At 33.9% G+C, this 21,357-nt stretch overlaps 1 protein-coding gene across 7 annotated transcripts in view; it reads left to right on the forward strand.

The window, feature by feature from the left end:
- Window positions 1-21,357, forward strand: part of LOC132553269 (rap1 GTPase-activating protein 1-like) — a 196,864-nt gene that overhangs the window by 134,915 nt on the left and 40,592 nt on the right. Inside the window, exon 1 of one of the 7 annotated variants that reach the window (XM_060217509.1) lies at window positions 19,428-19,620. The exons of the other annotated variants lie outside the window; for them this stretch is intronic. Within the exon in view, the coding sequence (XP_060073492.1) occupies window positions 19,598-19,620 (23 nt within the window). The 5' untranslated portion in view covers window positions 19,428-19,597. Of the gene's footprint in view, window positions 1-19,427; window positions 19,621-21,357 lie in introns of those variants that run through there. 7 annotated transcript variants of the gene reach the window in all.

Genomic DNA, 21,357 nt, shown 5'->3' on the forward strand with positions numbered 1-21,357 from the left:
GTCTTTTACTATAGGTTGTTGTAGTCTGTTACTATAGGTTATTAGTCTGTATTCTAATCTGTTACTATAGGTTATTGTAGTCTTTTACTATAGGTTGTTGTAGTCTGTTACTATAGGTTATTGCAGTCTGTATTCTAATCTGTTACTATAGGTTATTGTAGTCTTTTACTATAGGTTGTTGTAGTCTGTTACTATAGGTTATTGCAGTCTGTATTCTAATCTGTTACTATAGGTTATTGTAGTCTTTTACTATAGGTTGTTGTAGTCTGTTACTATAGGTTATTGTAGTCTGTATTCTGATCTGTTACTATAGGTTATTGTAGTCTGTTACTATAGGTTATTGTAGTCTGTATTCTAATCTGTTACTATAGGTTGTTGTAGTCTGTTACTATAGGTTGTTGTAGTCTGTTACTATAGGTTGTTGTAGTCTGTTACTATAGGGTAATGTAGTCTGTTACTATAGGTTATTGTAGTCTCTTCCTCTATGTTATAATGATGTATTATTCAGTCTCCTTCAGGTGAGGGAAAAAACAAAACAAACATACAGGAAATGTGCTAATAAATATGTAAGCATGTGCTAAATTTACATGTATCAAACAAGAAAAATTATTTCTGCACATCTACCAATGTTCACCAGTGTCTGCTGCCACCAGAGATATGTTTGGTGTTGATTAGGCAGTGTATCCAGGACAGACTGTCATCAGAGAACAGATGTTGTTTTAGTGCTGAAACAGTAAACAATAAGGAAAGGCTGATATCTCCTGAATTATTGATGATTGTATAAAATGGAGTTTCCTTTGATACAAGATAAAAGGGAAACACATTCTTGCTTGTAAATATGGAATCTCAGTCGTTGTCACAATGCAACTCTCCTTTAGTTGTGTATTTCAGCTGTCAATCTTAAATAGAAAAACATTCCTACATATTTTAAACTCAAGGGGAATTATATGTTAATTTGAGTTGTAGGAATTGAATTCAGATAATTCCTTAGTTGAGTTTTGTTATCGTTGCCTCTGTAATTTGAATGTAGAAGTTCTTGTTGTGGAAAATATGAGTCTGTTGAGACCAAATGCATCATGTTGGTATTCAAGGCTGCATCAAACAAAGACAGGACTCAGATCAATTAAAGAGGCACTAATTATGTTACAGGCAAACAGATCTGTTTATTGGTGTATATTTTATTGTTTCTCAAGAAAATCTTTTCTTCTCAGTCATTTCACGGAGTCAAAGCGGAGACAAGGACTGAAGCATATCATTTGCAAAATTTGTGTTTAAACCATTTAATTTGACAAAAGAAAGATTTCTAATGTTTGTAAGATTCAATTTTACTTGATTTATCTTTGCCTTTAGACACCATCAATTTAGATATAAAAAAAATTATTCTGTAAATATCAAAATGCATTTAATTTTTTTCCCCTTTAGATTAAGATTAGGTACTACTTTGTATAATAAAAACAGCCAATTTTCACAGAATACCATAGAGATTCACCGACATCAGATCCAGGTTTTTGTGAATGATAAATGATTATGCTGTGTCAATATGCTGTTGAAATGGAGGTTAGTGACTGAAGGAAAGCATGCAGGGCACGTGCTCCAGAATGAGAGGATAACAATGCCATTCATAATGAAAGGGGCCATGGCTTGTCGCACTCTGTGAACAGAGACACTACAGCAAGTCTACGCCTTTTCTCCAGGGAGAGGCCGATATGAAATTGCCATTTTTTATGAGGTATATGTGCAACCATGCAAATCATGCTCTAATGAATCTTTGACTTTGTCGGCTGTTGATGTAATCAGGATCATTTTAAAGTTTGAAAGCTACAGAGACAACAATGTGTTGTGTGAACAGGTGGCTAGGTGATGCTACATGGGATTTTCAACCAGAATCAAGATGATACAGAGCCATGGTGTAAGGTGGGTACTTTGTGTGGAAAACAAAGGGGAAACAGAAAATGTCAATGTAGTAGCTAATTGGAGGCAGTAGCTGCTTCTGTAGGATGTCTGATATCCTGTACGTTTGATGGGCTAAACATTAGAACGACCGTATTCAAACTAGTCAATGACAAGGCCACGGTTATTAATGTAAATTTTTTTGTATCTGATCTGATTTTCTGTTCTATTTTTACATCTGCAAATTGTAGAATATTTTGTGCTGACTTTTTGTTCTGTGATTTATTTAAATGGTCGTGTCAGTGGTTTACATTGTAAGTGATTTCTGCAGTGACTTGCTTATTCTTTGACACTAACATGTTGGTTTTACAACAAAGCTGACCAGTACATCACAAAAATTTATCTGGAAATTTTGTAAATATGGATTACCTAATAGATCATTTCATTTTGTTTCATCTCATTTTGGTCTTGAAATATAAAGATTTTGAGGCTGTTGTAAATTGAAATGAATTTGTGAGATTTTAGATAACGTATATATGGTAATTTGGTTTAACTATAATATAATAGAAAATTTTGAAAATAAGATATGAGACGGGGTTTGGAGGTAAGGCTTTTTTCTATTAACTGGTGACTACCACACTGAACAACATATGGAAGGCCCGTAACATGACATCCAGGCCAATTATAAGTGTTAAGTGTCTTGCTAAAGTGCACAACCACGTCATCACAGACAGGAACCCATGAAAATCAGCTTTCTGAGAAATACCCCACTACAGGTAGGGAATGTTGAACCAAATACCTCAGATTTCACCTGAATTTACATAGGTCAACACTCTTAACCAACTTAAATATCACGACTTCAGACAAATATGAATTATATTAAATATAGAAAAAAACAGAAGGATATCAATGGGCTTGCCACCAGTAGGAGAAATAAAGTACTAGAAATTGCTTGAGAGGAACAACGGGCTATGTATATTGTCTGCATGAGATGAGACCTATTGTGTGTATCACTTAACGTCTTAACATACAGTCGGATGTGTTCGTCCCATCACTCAGTCAGTCAGTATCTATAACAGACATTTATATTTTCAGAGGTCTGTATCAAGTGTTCCTGACACGAATATTTATAGTTCATGTCTAGACATATTTATTAAAGAATGGGTAAGTCAAATTACTTAAAAAAAGAAAAAAAATCTGATTCTTTCAAGTTTAATGTCAGGATGAAAGATAATAAAATTTTCTGGGTATTAAATTTTTATTTTTTTTGGTATCAATTTCACCTTTAGTTCATTTATACATTTGTTTTTATATTTTGATGTTGATGTTGATGTTGATGTTTATCTGTCTGTTTATATACTTTTACTAAGCCAGTGTTTTAAAAAAAAATCATGAAATCATCAAGATTGTTAGAGTTAAAATCTCATCAAGATATTATTTGTATGATAATTGAGACACAAGCAGTAGACAGTACACCTGTCTTTTTCCAAAGTGGCTAAGGTTTGAGTTCCTCAATTGGTCATGGTATGGCGTTTATTTTGTTTATTTTTCCTTCATCATTTTAAAATTCCTTGCACATTTAACATTGCCATTGTTAAAAATGGCACTTCTTACCAGTTGATGTAGATTGATAGAAGTGTGTGTAGATTCTTTAATATGATTGTTCATAATTAAGATCATAACACCTCTCCTTCCACATTCCTTGGTAATGTTTACGATATAGTAAGAGTTCGTGTTCAGGATAGCCGAAGAAAATTTTTCCTACCCTGATTATAAACAAACACGGTGTAAAAGTCCTTCCCTGTCAAAGCTCCTGAAATTTAATTATTGGTTAAGTGGGATTAACCATGGAACTGAAAAATTATCTCCCCTTAATTTTTGTCTTGTTAAAATATCAGACTTGAATAGTTCAGTTGAAACATTGTCATTATATTTTCCCTGTCAGTGGTGTGTGTTATACTTCAGAGAAGTTCTGGGTCTAATTTTAATTTCAAGGAAATTATCAATAGTGGATAATTAGTAACTGGGATTTTAGAGAATTTTTTTGTAACAGGTAACCTATTAAATCTAAGATCCAATTAAGGTACCTGTCAACACCTACATGTGTTTATATGACAGATTATTACATTAATGCTTACAAATAGATCTGAAACATCTAATTTATGTTGAAAAGCAACACTTGGTGTAGTAATAAAAATAGCCTCTTTCTGATGTAGAAAAAAATATGAGGAGCAGAATCGGGGTTGTGATGAAAATAGCATCACTGATGAACAACGAACATTAGGTAATTATCGTCTTAATTCCTAGAAATTTACTTAAGTCCTTTTTCTGACTTTTTCTTTGAACTTAACAGTAATTGCAAGCTATCTGCATTTTGTTGAAATCATGATCATTCATGAAATTAATTGTACCACATTCAGCCATTAGCTTTGCAGTATCTAATTGGATGTCACAAAATGAAGCAATTCTGTTGAAAATCTTGTTAATTGAACAAGTTGCTAAATCAAATCTTTAAAGGCAGTTGCTGATATTAATTGAATCATTTGAAACGTTACAAAATATTTTTTGTTTATCTCTATAGGATTTCACCTTAAAGTTTTTAATTCTGAAATAATGACCAGCTAAGGTTTTTCTTTTAAATCTGTCATAAAGTGTTCTTACATTAAACAGCATGCTAATAATCATGCAATACCAGGAATTTAAAGATAGGATTAAGAAACTAACTTCCTAAAGGGAAGTAACTCTTTATCTGGATTTTTTTTATTAGTTATTCAGTAATTGTGTTATTTCAAGGACCTGTATATCTCCTTAAATTGACAGTCTGCCAAAAGATTACATATACATAAATATAAAGACATAGGTCATTTTCATTCATGAAATCTATTTATAATTATTCTCTTAAAATTATTGTAATGCCATTCATAATATGTATACATAGCTTTATGTAGATGTAGGTTACAGTTTGTAAATAAAATGAAACAGTTTTATTTTTATTAATGATTGAATTTTGTTTTCTTATCTTGATTTTTAAAATCCTAATTTCCTGGGGTTTTTTAATTTGTCAATACAAAGTTTATGAAACTGACTGTCCTCCTACTCTGGAAATCTTCAGGTGAGAAAAAGCATATTACTCTATAAGTACATATGTGTAGCTAACACTAAGGTGTCATAACTTTCTATAGTATTTGTCAGGGCTGTTTTGATATTGAAGAGATAAACAATTTGTCCTGGAGTAACAAAACTTAATGTGATAGCGGCTTCGAGGTTTGCACACCTGGGGCACTTCAATATAAAATGATTCTCTTATCAACTATCTGGATATCTAAGCCTGTAGAAAGAGCTACGACATTGTATATAAACTTCAAAAGAAGAAAGCCATTGAAATTTAATATATATCATTATCAAAATCATGAAATCTTAAGTATAATCCTTTAGGAAATGTCTCCTCTTGATCAATGATATTAGGGTAAGTTTTAAATTGAATTCAAGCAAAGTGATGTCAAAATCTTGATACGATTTCGATGTTTATGTTTCTTTGTAAAACCCTGCAAAAATAATCAGCGATATGGGCGGTCAGTCGGTCAAAATCTTGGCAGCTTAGCCAAATCTACATTTGTGAAAGTTTTTACCTTGATTTTTTTTTTTTGGTGTAAAATAGACTTAAATTGGTTTTATACACAAAATTACTTAACTTTTTAGTATAATACTGAAACAGAAAATATATCAACGTTTCATAGAGATTATTCAGACACTAATGGTACAAGTGAATACAGTAATTAAAAGCATTTATGTGTACGTTCAAATTAATTTGATTAATTAGTGTCTCATAGACTTCATTTATTTTTTTAATTTAAGATTTAATTGTCGTTTTATACGACATTAATAACAAAATCAATCTTCTAAAGTTACAGAATTTACGTTCACTGAAATCAAGTATCATTACTCATCAAGAAAATTAATTAAATTTTATTTTAAGATATTAGAGTAGAATGACAATGGATAGACAAGGACGTTGATGTCCATTGAATTAGAGTCTCAAATATATCTCATCCCCTGGGTCTCTTATTGGATAATAATGTATTCAAGGCTGACCAATAGAGGTTTGTATTAAACTTCAAAACTTACCTGTGTTTACTTATCATTTACTTATATTACCTCTTCATCAAATAATCATCAAAGAATGAAAAGCACAGACCATTTAATGATAAAATCAGGCCTATAACATTTTCAATCAATCTTTTAAATACCTTTAATCAGACTATATGAGATTTTCCGGTCCAGTGATTCAAGATTTCCCTTACGTTGCCCCCTGCAGGCGATGTTTCCTTGATGTCGGGCTCTTGTTGACATTTACGACTCAACCATCGTAGTCTTGTTATTCATTTCATTCACGACAGGAAAGGGGCTGTGACACGAAACTTTGAGTAGAGAAATGGTATCTATAAGATGTACAAATTGTGGAGTTTCAGGACAGTTTTAAGATGTTAAAGTGACATTTACTGATGAAAAGTATTGTCTACCTGGATTTTCACCTGTGTGTTTGTGTATCTACTGTATGTATGTATTATTTTGTGACTTACCTGATGAATTGACATGCCAGCTATCACTACAAAGTTGAAGTCAATATTGTAAGTATAAAATGACATCCTTGTTGTTTTTTTTTTGTTAATTTCAAACTTTTAATATTTAAATCTGAGTCTGATTTTTAAAAATGTGAGTCTTAAATTTTACATTTATTAAATTGTGAAAATATATTTGCTGAGAAAAAATTAATGGCTACCTGGATATGTAAGTATTATACATGGACACATGTTTGATTGCGTTACTGAGATATTGTGTTTCTTGAAATTTGAGTGCTACATAATTTCATTGAAATTCTTTACAAGTACAAAATGATTGAGGGAATTTGAGTAGAGATTAGGATGAAAAAGTCAAAAGTCTTCATTTCTTTTCATACGAATTGTACATGTCTAAAGTTACAAATTCAATATTTACCTATGTCATTACACGCCAGTTCTGGTGAGTGTGTTGATCATATCAATGAAGTGACAATATCATTGTCAGCTTTTTATCGGAGTCACGCCTCTTGAATATATGAATGTTTTGACACTTTCCTGATTATATATTCACCTGTCGATATCTGTCACTCACCATTACGCAATCTCGTAATGTTATTTTTTAGGATCAAAAAGGGATTTGGGGTCTTTTTAAAAAAATTCTAAATATTGTAATAGTAATAACTTTCCTGTCCTTTTAACTCTGTCTCACTGTTTCATTAGAAATTTGAGTTAGTCACGTTGTACTGTCACGTTAAAACATTATTCAGGTAGTTTGTTTCGTGAATTATTGCCTCCACTCATTCACGCCCACATTTTTTTTTAGCCTTAAGTACAAATTAACTTGCAATTGTGTAATGTTAGACCCGGTAATGTTTTCCTTTATAAAGGAACTTCAGAAGTATGGTAAAGTTTAAAATTGTGTTATTTGACCTTGGGGCTCGGGTTCTGTGGACAAGAACTGTGTCATATTTGACTAATTAATGGATTTCCTTGAGTCACTTTTAGGTTCACTAAGGTCAAGTTTGTTATATCTTGAAATTAAATTCACCCTTGATAAAAACATAGTCACTGTCATCTTTCTTTTGAGTGTATATATACTTCATGTTGGCTATTCTTGACAATTGGAAATTAAATGGATAAAACCTGCAGATTTAATTACAATTTTTGAAATGTGTGAAATAAAATTAGAAAATATACCAGAGAGCAATGATTTTCCTTTTAAGGGCAGAAAATAGTTTGAAAGGCAATTTAGAAAAAAAAGTGATACTAAATTGACAAAAAAAAAGTGGGAAGAGAGAGGAGGAGAGTTGGGGGGGGGTTACTAGGTATTCAAAACAAGAATTAAAAAAAATAAAATGTGTTAGCTGTCTGTGCAACTCGTCTGAAAAACTACTTTATCCAGTTATAATCAATTTTCTTGTCTTGTGATGAAGAAAATGGATCATGTTTTCCAGAACAGCTGATATCATTGCAAAGAAAATTGATTTAAAGAGTCAAATGATGGATTGCTTCACTTCAGTGTTTTGCTTTCAAATGTACAGTCACGTAAAATGTTTTGTCGGCAGCTAGAAGAAGTTGTTACCATTAAGAAAATTTTATTTTTTGAAATAAATATATATTGTCTAAGATATTTTGTCATGTCTGAAACTTTAGGTTAATATTTTTCTTGGGCCAAAGTTATAGTACTCTGAAGTTCACAGAATTAGTTTTTAAAGCATTTAACTCAATTTCAAAAAGGAATGTCAATTTGAAAAAAATTACTTAATTTACAATAATTACTTGTTTTACACCACGGATCAGCATGCGTAAGGGTGACCATCCAACATAGCTAATTGTAGAAATTAAAAATATGGCTCATTGACGGATGGTAGTGTCCTGCCAATCTGCCCAGCGTGTCAGACGAGGTGAAGCAAAGAGATGTAGCGTCTCCAACATTTTAATTACTGCCCGAAACATGGGTAATCATGGAAATTAAAAATGTCTGCCATGATGAGTATGTAGCTGAGCATGAGTGATCAGGCAGTCACTTTTGGGTGGGACCTTATATTTTTTTTTTCGCCATTACCTTCGAAGTTATTTATCGGGAAAAGACGAGATTAAAAAATTTTGGAATTAATGAAGAATATCTAATCAATTTATCCAATTTGAAAGAGGAGTAGAGGGATTTGTTTGATTTTTTTGGCCACTTGTGACAATAACAGGCTTCTCTGAGAGGGATGATTTGAATTTGAATGAAGGCCGTCTGCTCGTGTCGGAATGCCAGGGGTAGAATACTCAACCAGCGTTTGGGAGTTGCACCCTGCTGTGTGCATTGTTAAATTACCTAATTATGTTATGTATTTCTGTCAGTGACATTGGTCGCAGTGCGTTCTTGTGTTGCTATCATAGACAGATGCACGGCAATATTTCACCGACGGTCCAGAGACAAAGAGCTCACAATTTCGCACAAGGAATGTCTTGGAATGTATTGATTGGTGTGTATGGGGATACGGAGGGTGACAGCCTTGCCACACATGGGGAAAACTTAAGTCCAGGTCTCCTATGAGTTTGTCACTAAGGCAGACTTTGTCTGCTGAATTATGCTTTTGTTACACTTACAGAGTTGACCAGGCTGATACTGATATACTGTTCGGCTGTTGATGTTGATGAATTGTTTTTCCACTTGATGTTTTGTGTACGGAAAGTATCTATCACTTTTGATTAGTCTGTCTAAGGACATTACGTGGACAAACCTTGCATGGAAGACCAGTTTCCGTAACACTGATCGTTTTGACCCTAAACAGTATTGGTCCCATATCTGATGTTGCGAAGAATTCCTGCGTGGGTGATTTTGATTAATCAGAGTCATTATACTGATGTACACAAGTGATGGTTTATGTTGACGAACTTTAGCTGTCGTAAGTGATAAACAACACATGTAGGCAATGGATGTACAATTTCTATCATGCAGGTATGTCCACTTAAGATCAAAGTAAATACAACCAAATATATTTACAGGTGAGGAATTTTTTAGAGGTATGCTTGTATCATGTCATGTGACATTTTGTTTTTAATCATCTGATTACATTATGAATATGCTGGGAAAATTTCAAAAGATTTTGACCAACAGATACTGAAAGTCAATGTATAGATGTTTGAACTTTTTAAAAGAAAAACCAATACAAGTAAATACTAGATTGAAAAATGTTTTCAAAACAACAACAGGTTATCTCGTCAACAAATAATTTAGTGATACAAATAACAACAAACAGGATTAGGTCAAGCAATACTCATCTAGAATTGACGTAAATGTTTGAATTTCCGTCATCTCAAAAGTTTTTACAGTTTAGCCGTCCATTGAATATAAATGCTTTAGGTTATTGTGTTGTTTTCTACAAACAGTTGTGTTGACCGTTCAGTCCTATTTAGGGTTAAAGCAATGAAGTGTGAACAGATTTCAGATAAAAGTGTCAGCTGTGTTTCGGCCATTATGTCTGACCAATCATTGTACTGACTGATACAGTGAACATGTTAACCAAGAGATTATACCATGTTTCAGTAGTATCATTATGCATTAGGTTAAAAACTTATTTCTGAAACTTACTGCTGTTTGTTTGATTGTTGGTTGAACAGACAACATCATTTTGAGGCAGGATCACTGGGATAATTGATGGCTACCTCACTGAAAAAACATATGGGGGTTTGTAAATGGTGACTTGTTCAGTAAACACCAGATGGGGGTTTGTAAATGATGACTTGATCACTGAACAACATATGGGGGTCTGTAAATGATGACTTGTTCAGTAAACAACAATTAAGGGTTTGTTGCTGGTGACTTGATCACTGAACAACATAAGAGAGGTTCGTTGCCAATTAAAGCTAAGTGGCTTGTCCAAGGACACATACCTTGTCAGCACAGACTAGTCTGTTTCTCAGCTTCATGAGAAAGACAAACAGCTTCTATCTTCACCTGAGGTTGTCCAGCCCAGTGTGCTACCAACTGAACTATCTTGACCCTCATAGATAATAAGCAGAATTGTTCAACAGAAATTTGGAGAAAAAAATGAAGACCATAATAATTCTTGGTGTGGAATTTCAGAGCACCTGAAAATTAGATGACACGTTGCAGATAATTTTTCTTTTGCAAATAAAATGAAAATAAATAGGTCAGGAAAAGTGCCATCATGTGCTATTACAGGTCAAATACAGTTCCTTGTGGATTAAACTAGAATTTGATTGATAATGAATCTTTTAATCTAATGTTTAATATACGATGTATTTACAGTACTTTGAAGAATACAAATGGGGACTGTTCAGATAAAAGGGGAGATAACTAGATAACTGAGTATTATATATATATATGTCCAACTTGTGTAAAATAAATGAATTGTTCACAGGTGATGAAAGGTGTGAATTAGACAGATAAGGGAGTCTCTGTCTGTCTTGTTGTGGTCAGGTAAGCCAAGCCCTGGTCACACGTCCTTACAACTGTCAGCTTGACCACTTTATCATCCTGCTGAAAGGGAATTGAAATGACTTGTACGAATAAGGTGTGGATATGATTTAGGCAAAAATTTCAGAAAAACGTTGATGCTTGTTTATTTGTAAGAAGCACTATCTGTTAGCGGGCTGTTGAACTTTAGGGAACACTCTGTCAGTGCCTCACTGGTACAGAAAAAAGGATTACAAGTCCCTCTGCACTCTCTCTGTTATATTGTCTTTCAAACAGTCCATATATCACTGAAATTTGTCCCCGGCATCTTTCATATATGTTCTTGTCACTTTCCATTGTTCTCACACATTAAGTCCATGCCTGATAATTGTCTTTCCTATAATCAATACTATTGTGTATAATTGTCGACAAATGTTTTTCCCGCTGTTCTCTAATAATTAAGCCAGCCCTAGAATGTTAAATGAGAGCTGAAATGTTAATTAACCTTCTGAATTCTTACAAAATAAATATCATTCAATGAATTTTTATTTGTAAGTATATGTCATACTGAAAATTTAGTTTTGATAATGACAAATATTCAATGTGTGCATGACATGACCCTAAATTGTTCACTTTTGGTTCTTTGCTTTGTCCAAAGATGGCTTTCTTCAAAATAGTAAACAAGGATATAAGCGATAAAGCAGTAGTATTATTGTCATAAATGACAGAAAAGATCACACAACTGAGGTGAAGCTTTCCAGTTCGTACTTTGAACGTTTGACCAGCTTGAGAATTGGTCATCAGAGACCGAGGTGTTGGCAGTGATCGGAGTTTGTTGATCAATTTGGGACACAATGTGCAAATGTTATAGGTCAAAGCAGGGGTCATTATCACAGACTGGACAACCTAGTCCTCATGCTAAGGTGTGTAGAGTAATTAGGAAGTGGTGGACAGTCACCTCCCATATCATACATTCACACACTTTTACAGACGCACTAGCTTTGTCTATTCATCTCTCAGGACAGCCAGGGGTCACTCCACCATTGGTGAGCTCATAATGACCACAGGTCATACTTGACTGTTACATTATACACCTAGGAGTGATGACATCAAGAATGTCTACTTTTGCCTCCCAAGGCACTGACCTGGTTTCGTTCCTTAAAGATACAGGACAAGTATAACATTAAAGTTTGGTGATTTTGTTGTTTGAAACATTACACTTAATTCTGTGTGATTCTATTTTGATTTTATTGTTTTCTGTTGCAAATATGATTTTTATAGCCAAACTATCTATTGTTACATTTGTCATGAAAAAAAAATTTTAATTTTCTCTTTATAATATATGACCTGATCATTGGTGGAAAGTCAGTTACAAAAATGTTATATATGGAAAACTGAACTGCTTTAATTAATCGAAGAAAAAATTTCAAACTACATTTTTAAAGGAGTTTTTGAATGAGAAGAAAATATGCAAAATAACATAACTACAATAAATGACTGCTCAAAGTTCAAAATCTGTTGAGATGCTGTCTGTTCAGCTGTTATTTCAGATTTATTAAGGAGACCTGGATCCAGTCCTAATAATATACAAGGACTCCAGGCTCTAGATAGCTATCATTATATACTGATTTAAAAGCCATAAATTGTGATGGGTAAAGTTGCAATTTAATTCTAGGATGCAAATCCATGCCAATCAGCGCAACTGGGTTAAAGAAATACCTATAACTCTAGACCTATTGATGAAAACAATGGTTGTATATATCGTAGGAGACGTTTTCCCTTTCGAGGTCCTCCTAATCAGGAGATATATCTGATGAGGAGAAGATTCCGAGATATCCCCGCAATAATTCGTCTGTGGATACCAGTGGATATCTCTGTGTTATCTTAATTGAGGTTTTATGGATGTTGTGTATAGCTAGAACATCATAGTTATTACAACTTCTGGCGGTACGTGTCCTCTTCTTGAGGAGTTTATGACCTTCGGCACAAATGATGTGTCGTATTTTTGACAAGATGAAGACGGACACGTTTTTTTATTTCATTGTAAAATGAAACATGAGCCACTGTGATGGATTTATTTGTACTTCTGCTGCTTTCAATCAGTTTAGAAACCGGAATATCAGATTACAAAACAATCGATGTCAACATCTTCTTGTCATGAAAGCTAGAGAAAAAAGTAATGGTGTTTTGACTTTTCACCGCTTTTCATGAGAGTAATGTCACCTGAAGAAAAAACCATTGATGTATCTCGTATATCTTGTTTTTCTAACTGTCCAATTTTCAGATATGTACAACTGTACATTCTACTAAAAGAGAAAAAAAAATAGATAAAAAAACTTCATTCTGAGTTTATAGACTGTGTGTCAGAGAAAATTTCTTCAAGTTAGAGAAAAGTTTCAAGATTTAAAATCAGAGTTTAAAAAGTTTATTGATCATTCTAAACATTCATATACCTGTGTATTGATCCAGTTCAATTATAAAAGTTTTAAATTAAAATTATTTCTATATGTTCATTAAGTAAGTGATCAGAAGTATATGATATCCAAATTGATAGCAGAAGTTTAAGAATGACTAAGTAATGATGACATTGCTGATTTTAATGCCATTGACAAACCAATGAAAACATGATAACAATCAGGTTTTAATGGAGTAACATAATCATACTCTGCCAATCAGTAAATTATAGGTACGATATTTAAAATCAAGTTTATTAATAGCTGACCACCCAGAAACTTTTAAAGAGATATCATCAAAGCATTATACTTCACTTATTTGACAATAAGCCCACATGTGGTAGAAATGCCAAGAAATACCCCAATTTTCAAACAATTAGTCAAGATGTTTGGGTCAGAGGTCAACCTGGTGTTTTCCAGGGCTTATTGCAGGATAAATGTGCTTGTTGCTTATTTGTGAAAACTGACTGAGCTCCGCCACAACTATCGTATGGACAATATTTTCTTTTTAATCAAACAGCTAAAGTCCTCTGTAATTGACCAATCAAACAGTCCTTTCCTCTGATTCTTAGAATTTAAAAATAGTGCCAAAAACTTATTTCAGCTTAAGGCATCTGTAATTGACCAATCAGACGGTCCTTTCCTCTGATTTTTGGAATTGAGAAATGGTGCCAAAAACTTATTTCAGCTTAAGGCATCTGTAATTGACCAATCAGACAGTCCTTCCCTCTGATTTTTGGAATTTAAAAATAGTGCCAAAAACTTATTTCAGCTTACGGCATCTGTAATTGACCAATCAGACAGTCCTTTCCTCTGATTCTTAGAATTTAAAAATAGTGCCAAAAACTTATTTCAGCTTAAGGCATCTGTAATTGACCAATCAGATGGTCCTTTCCTCTGATTTTTGGAATTTAAAAATAGTGCCAAAAACTTATTTCAGCTTAAGGCATCTGTAATTGACCAATCAGACAGTCTTTTCCTCTGATTTTTGGAGTTGAGAAATGGTGCCAAAAACTTCTTTAGTACTAAATATGGGTAATGGAAATTTTTGAATATTTTTACTTTGAGAGAATGCAGTATTACAGAGTTTGCTTTAAATGAAGATAGATTTTGCTTTGTATAATCATTTGTCCACATTGCAGAGAATTTAGAAGTTAAAGGAAACTGTGAGAGATATCACTATATTTTTGGAAGGATCTCTATGTAAGATTTCATTAATATTCATGAATAACGACAGATTCAGCTGACACTGAGCTCTCTATATAGAGCACCAGGATTTTGTTTAGTGCATGTCAGCATTTTATTTTTTAAAATCTTGTCAAGCAATTAACTTGTTATCAAGTGAGATGTGAAATTCAACGTTTGATGAATCGGCTGTTCTGTAGACTTCAAGACTACAATTTAATACAGGATGAAATCATCAAGCCTCGAAAGAGGCTAATTTTATCACGGAATCAGGGAGGGACACAATGTAAAACGACAGACCAAAAAACATCAACTTGAAATTAGAGAGGTGTTAATACAAGAATAAGCCATCACTGGGGACAATTGTTGTCTGTAAAAACGCTCCATTTCACCAGTGCTGTTTGGGACATTGCTTGAATAACCGTTTATTCAAGAAATGTCTCTATTGCTTGAATAAACCACCAGACAAATCTCATAATGTTCTCAAATATCCTAACCTGTCCATTTGGTGGCCATGCGTGTCAGATTTTCCAGATCCTGTAAAGAACAGTCGATTGGGTTTTGTCTGGAAAGTCTGTTGTTACATATTGGAGGCATTCGACTGGTCATCGCCCTGACAACCATTAATTATGGTTTGACAAGCGTATGGAACGACAAACCATGTAAGTCATTAACGAATATGCTGAAATTAACTTTAGTCGAATGATCCAATAGACCCCACATTTTATATTCTGCTTTTTCTTTACTCAGTAATCAGCTTCATTGCATTACCTTTCAATCAGTAGTTTGTTGAATCAATTTTTAAGAATATTTTTTCGACTTTCGTAAATGATTGACTTGAATCAACGATTTATGAAAATTGAAATTTAAAGTTGTGCAGTTTATTTCTTTATATTTAGAAATTTAGAAAAAAAGATGTGATAAGTCTTAATTTCATCCGTTACATGGCTCTAATCTTTCTTGGAAGCAGCCAAGTATTGGCCTGTCTCATAAAAATCATGGCTCTTGTCTGTCTCATAAGAATCCAGGTTCTGGTCTGTCTCGAAAGCAGCCTGGTTCTAGTTTGTCCCAAAAGCAGCAAGGCTCTTGTCTGTCTCTGAAACAGTCTTGCTTTTGTCTGTCTCCTGAGCAGACAGACTCTAGTCTGTCTTGAGAGCAGCCAGGCTATTGTCTGTCTTGTAAAAAGTCAATGCAAATCATAGCAATTCAATTTCCCAATCCTACAGAGATGGATATAACTGTGTCTAAATCTCTGTGTAAAACCTCTCAGAATTAATTCAAGGACATGCCATATTGTTGTCAGTGTTTGTACAGTTCCAAATTATTGATGACTATTTAATCAAATTTATCAGACGTATTAAGTAGTTACACATAGTTGTGTGTCTTGTTGGAACATTAAAGACAAGATATGAGATTCTGTTGACAAGATCGGCTGGAAGAATCCTCCAGGGATGAAATGTAGCTTGATAATGGTAATGACCTTTTGTTTTTAATTCTACTTAATATGAACCACTCCTGTCGACACGTAAATTGTACAGGCCTGTGGAAATTACTTAGCCAGCTTCCTGCTTTTAGATTTTCCTCAGCAATCCAGAACTTAATAAACGACGGCTGGTTGATGCTGGAAGATATCATGGCTTAGTTTCTCAAGGTCATCAAAGACTTTTAAAATCCTCACAGTCAATGAAACCTATAGATGTTCCAGATAAGAAATAGTTATTGATCCACTGGAGCAGTATTTCATTTGATTTCAATGGTTTTTAGAAGTAGTTATGGTCTCGGTTAGCAACTTATAATTTGTCATGGTCATCGATGCCTGTTAATTATCTTAATTTCAAAGTGCAACAAAGCACGTATTTCTCAAGGTCAATATAGTTTTGGTAATTTCAAGGTCAAAATTATGTAAATTTATTCTCAATGTTAAGAAAACTTTTGCAATTTCCAAGTCTTCTCAAGGATGTATATGTGTTGCATTTCCCATTAGGTCAACAAAGTCTGTTGATTGTAAAGGTGACACTCATGTATGGTTTTTCAAGATCAGTGGTGTGTTAAGTTTCTCTAGGTTATCAAAATCTAATGGTTCTCTTAGTTGACTCTTGAGGCAAGGAAAGCAACGATTAAGTAAGCCAACAAACTCATTACATCACATTTGGACTCAAAGGTATTGTAGAGGACCAATATTCATTGATTCTCTTGAGATATTTGAAGCCTTATCAAAGATTAACAAAATTTACGATATAGGTAAAACAAATACCGAAGACATATAGCGTAAGTTTTATCTTTTATATTTTTCATGTGAAATTTGCTGTGATTTGCTACTCCTGTAAACACTGTTTCCTGTGTGATATATTTACAACGTGGCTGACACTTGTAGCATGTGAGGTATACATCTCATATGGTTATTTGGTCTACAATGATTTAATCCTTTCTGAGCAAAGAACAACAATGTATCTTTATTTTCTTTTGGAAGGTCAAACTAAATGCTAATGCCTATTGCCTTATAAGGTTTGTGTTTCAAGAGAATGCTCTCCTGCAGGCAATCCCAGTGTTGCAAGCAACTCTAACATTCCGAGCTTTACTAACCTCGTTTCTAAACTTTGTATGCACACGCAATTTATAAAAAATCTGGTTTTACATGCAATTTTCTTGCTGTTAATGCATAGCGACACAAATTGTCCTGAGCATGGACCGTCTGCTGTCTAGTATAGTAATTCAGCTTTATTCCAATCAATAAGGCTGATCGGCTCGACCTTTCCATGACTGTGTGCAGAGGTAGAACGATCATTTCCCCCCAAACAAAGCAAAGAGCCATGGTAAAGTGTCGCCATTTATTGGATTTTTTTTACTGATCACAGATATTGGCTTAAAAAGGCCTGCAATCAACACACAGATACAGTTATAGTGATATATGTAGTATGTGATAGACTTATAGCTCTCGGTGTACTATATCTTTGTTGTTCTGCTTGGTTATCTGGATCGGTTTCACTTTCAACATTTTAGACAAATGACAAAAATAAAAGACTCCACTGGACTTTTAGTAAGATTACAATATTTCTCAAAGAATTAAAACTATGCTTTCATATATAAGCTATCAAATTAGAATGAAAATCATTATCAGTTGATACCAGTATGTTTATATGTATTGAAACAATAAGTTTTTGTATCTTACCGGCAATAAGCCCATGTCTGGTAATAAGCCCATGTCTGGTTATAAGCCTGCCTCTAGTAATTAGCCCATGTCTGGTGATAAGCCCACCAACATTGTCTGCAGTTTTAATAGAATATAAATATTATATTGTTGCCTTGTAATGAGCCCACACAGCTATGCAGTTTTAGCAGAAATCCCATCAAATGCTACACAAATGTCCTGTAATTAGCCCACCTTGATACTTTGAGTTTGTGTGTCGGTATCCTGGGCTTTTTCTAGGGGAAATCTGGTACATCATGATATACTGTTAAAGTTATATAGATATGAAGATTGAATGTATAGCTATTGTTATCTACAATGAACGTGTCATTAAATCAGAATTAGTCAGAAATTTTGTCTTAGCGAAGTAAACTTTCACATCTGATTAGGATGAAGATAGTGTGTAGAAAATGAAATTTAAAATTGCTCCAGGCAGAGGGTGTAAGAGGTGAGCATACAGAAATTTAAAGTTGTTTCAGGCAGAGAGTTTAGGAGACGAATGTTTTATAGTAATGGTGGTGATGTATCTATCGTGTGAAACGCACTGGTAACATATCAAAAGGCTATGAACACTGCTGCCGTAAATTTTAGGGTAGGGCCGGAAATTGTTGACAGAAACTTTAAAAATTCTGATTTACTGTGGATTTACATGCTGCTGTGGTATATTTTACAACAAAATTGTTACAGCTTGAAAAATTGTACACTCGTCTTAGGTTTGTGGAAAGGTTTCCTTGTATAGCTTAAAAAGAAGTCTGATTTATCATTGAACAAGAAATCAGGGAATTTTTATGTAAAATATCATATGTGCAGAAATTAGTCTTACTGATATTATTTCAATTTATTTTTGTTTCATTTATTTGATCATAGTGTTTGATTTCGGACTGATGAACACTCTAAAGGAAGATGGAATATATGATTTCTCAATTTCTGAAAGTCATTCATACTTCGTCCATGGGAATTACATAAGATTTCTGATAAAAGTTCTTTTCCCTGATGTCTTCCTATCCTACTTGAATAGAAGGAAGTGAATGGACAAAAGTTGTGAAAAGAAAGGTTGTGAGAAATCTAATGTATAAAAAAAATCTGAAAATACTGAAAACATTGAGAGAAACTGACAGCAGCAGGTGTTTGTGAAATTTTGAAGCTGGTTATTTAATAAACAGAGACTGATAACATGTATGTTTATATTGTTAATAGATTAGATCTGATTACCATTGTGTCAATACATATCCTTACCCAACTGACATGTAAATCGACCCTCTATGTTGATAGTGAGGCTGACAAATATTTGAAGTGATAATCTCAAGGACCATACGGTGTTTACAATGAGACACACTTCCTCCATTTCCTGCACAGGAAATTCTTATTTAGTCTGCCGAGTTAACAAATATCTCGTAGATTTAACAAAAGAAAAACTTGTTCAACTTCTTCAAAATTATGAACATTCGATATTTCATTCAAATTTTAACACCTATTTATGAACTGAAAGAATGTTTTCTGTTACAGTCAAACATCCAAGTGAACATTGAAGGTCGTAAACTAGGGGTCATTCCACTAGCTGGGTAAGGGTCACTTGACTCGGGCTTAGAAAGAGTGTTTGCAGAATAAATACACCACAATATTATGACCCTGCTCATATGTTTATATACATGCTAAGTATAATCTCGAATAACCTCATTTAAATATTCCTTGCACTATGGTTTTTTCCGGAGGAGATCAGATGATAGTTATCAGTGTTTGAACACATTGTGCCTGCTCCTCGTGGACGGACATCTGCATTTGTCAATTATACAAATGAGGACAAAACATAGTGTCAGGTTTAGTGGTGTTAATGGTGTTTGAATGAAAAAAAGGTTGAGGAGCAAGAAAACTCTACAAAAGAAACGTATTTGTGTTAACTTTACAACTTAAGATGGATACAGTTCTTCTGCACAGGTACTTGTGTTTTTTACATAAAACTTTGCCTTATGACAGATGCTGTTTCACTTGAAAGATATTTGTATATTGAATGACATATATTGTTGTAGCATTTACAATTACATTAACATATGTATATTTTGATGACATTAAATACATATCTAATCTACTGTACATTATTGACAGTACTGTAAATATGTTTAATTTGTCATCCTTCTCTCTATTACAGATAGGAATACTGTGTGTTGCATATAATCAGTCCTTGTAATGGGGCACCAAGGGGTTGTTCTCCCTCTGTATTATTGAATTATGATAGATAGACACATAATTAGGATGGTATGCCTCAGATTAGGATAGTAGGACACCTGATTAGGAAGGTTAGACTCTTGATTAGGATGGCAGACACATGTTTATGGTAGTTATACACCTAGTTAAGATAATAAGACACTTGATAAGAGTAATTAGACACTTGATAAGAGTAATTAGACACTTGATGAGAGTGGTTAGATACTTGATTAGGATGATTAGACACTTGATGAGGGTGGTTAGACACTTGGTTAGGGTGGTTAGACACTTGATGAGGGTGGTTAGACACTTGATGAGGGTGGTTAGATACTTGATTAGGATGATTAGACACTTGATGAGGGTGGTTAGACACTTGGTTAGGGTGGTTAGACACTTGATTAGGATGATTAGACACTTGATTAGGATGACTAGAAACTTGGTTAGGGTGGTTAGACACTTGATGAGGGTGGTTAGACACTTGATTAGGATAAATTAGGCACTTGATGAGGGTGGTTAGACACTTGATTAGGGTGGTTAGAAACTTGGTTAGGATGATAAGTTACTTGATAGTTCACACCTGATAATGGTGATTAAAATGTTATGGTTATAGCGTGCTGACTGCTACTGAAACAGTTTATCAGAATTATATCATATATCAGGTTTTTAAATCTGTTTTCCTGGTTTAAGAACATAACACAGCCTTGCATGTCTCATTAATGCCGTCTTTATATGAATATAAACCAGCATTTTCCTTAGTCACCTCTTCCAAGGTCAGGTCTTAATTTAGTAACTTGTTTAATTGAAGATTTCTATAGACAGCTTTATGTGAGATGACTACTGTGGCAGGCTCATGGAATGCGACTGCAGAAGTACATGGTTGATCTTATCAGGAATTTAGCAAAATCTGGAGATAATACACCAGCTTGATTTAGCCATGTCTTTGCATACCAGGTTTGATTTAGTCAGATCTCCAGATAGTAAAGGGGTTGACTTAGCCATGTTTTCAGATGCAGGACTTGATTTAGCCAGGTCTCCAGATAATAAAAGGATAGATTAACCAGTTCTCCAGATAATAAAAGGATAGATTTAGCCAGGTCTCCAGATAATAAAGGATTGATTTAGCCAGGTCTCCAGATAATAAAGGATTGATTTAGCCAGGTCTCCAGATAATAAAAGGATTGATTTAGCCAGGTCTCCAGATAATAAAGGGGTTGACTTAGCCAGGTCTCCAGACAATAAAGGATTGATTTAGCCAGGTCTCCAGATAATAAAGGGGTTGACTTAGCCAGGTCTCCAGATAATAAAAGGATTGATTTAGCCAGGTCTCTAGATAATAAAGGATTGATTTAGCCAGGTCTCCAGATAATAAAGGGCTAGATTTAGCGAGGTCTCCAGATAATAAAAGGATTGATTTAGCCAGGTCTCTATATAATAAAAGGATTGATTTAGCCAGGTCTCCAGATAATTAAG

Source organism: Ylistrum balloti, unplaced genomic scaffold, assembly GCF_031769215.1.
Source record: "Ylistrum balloti isolate Yb309-2 unplaced genomic scaffold, AGI_CSIRO_Ybal_v1 Utg370312, whole genome shotgun sequence".
Lineage (NCBI taxonomy): Eukaryota > Metazoa > Mollusca > Bivalvia > Pectinida > Pectinidae > Ylistrum > Ylistrum balloti.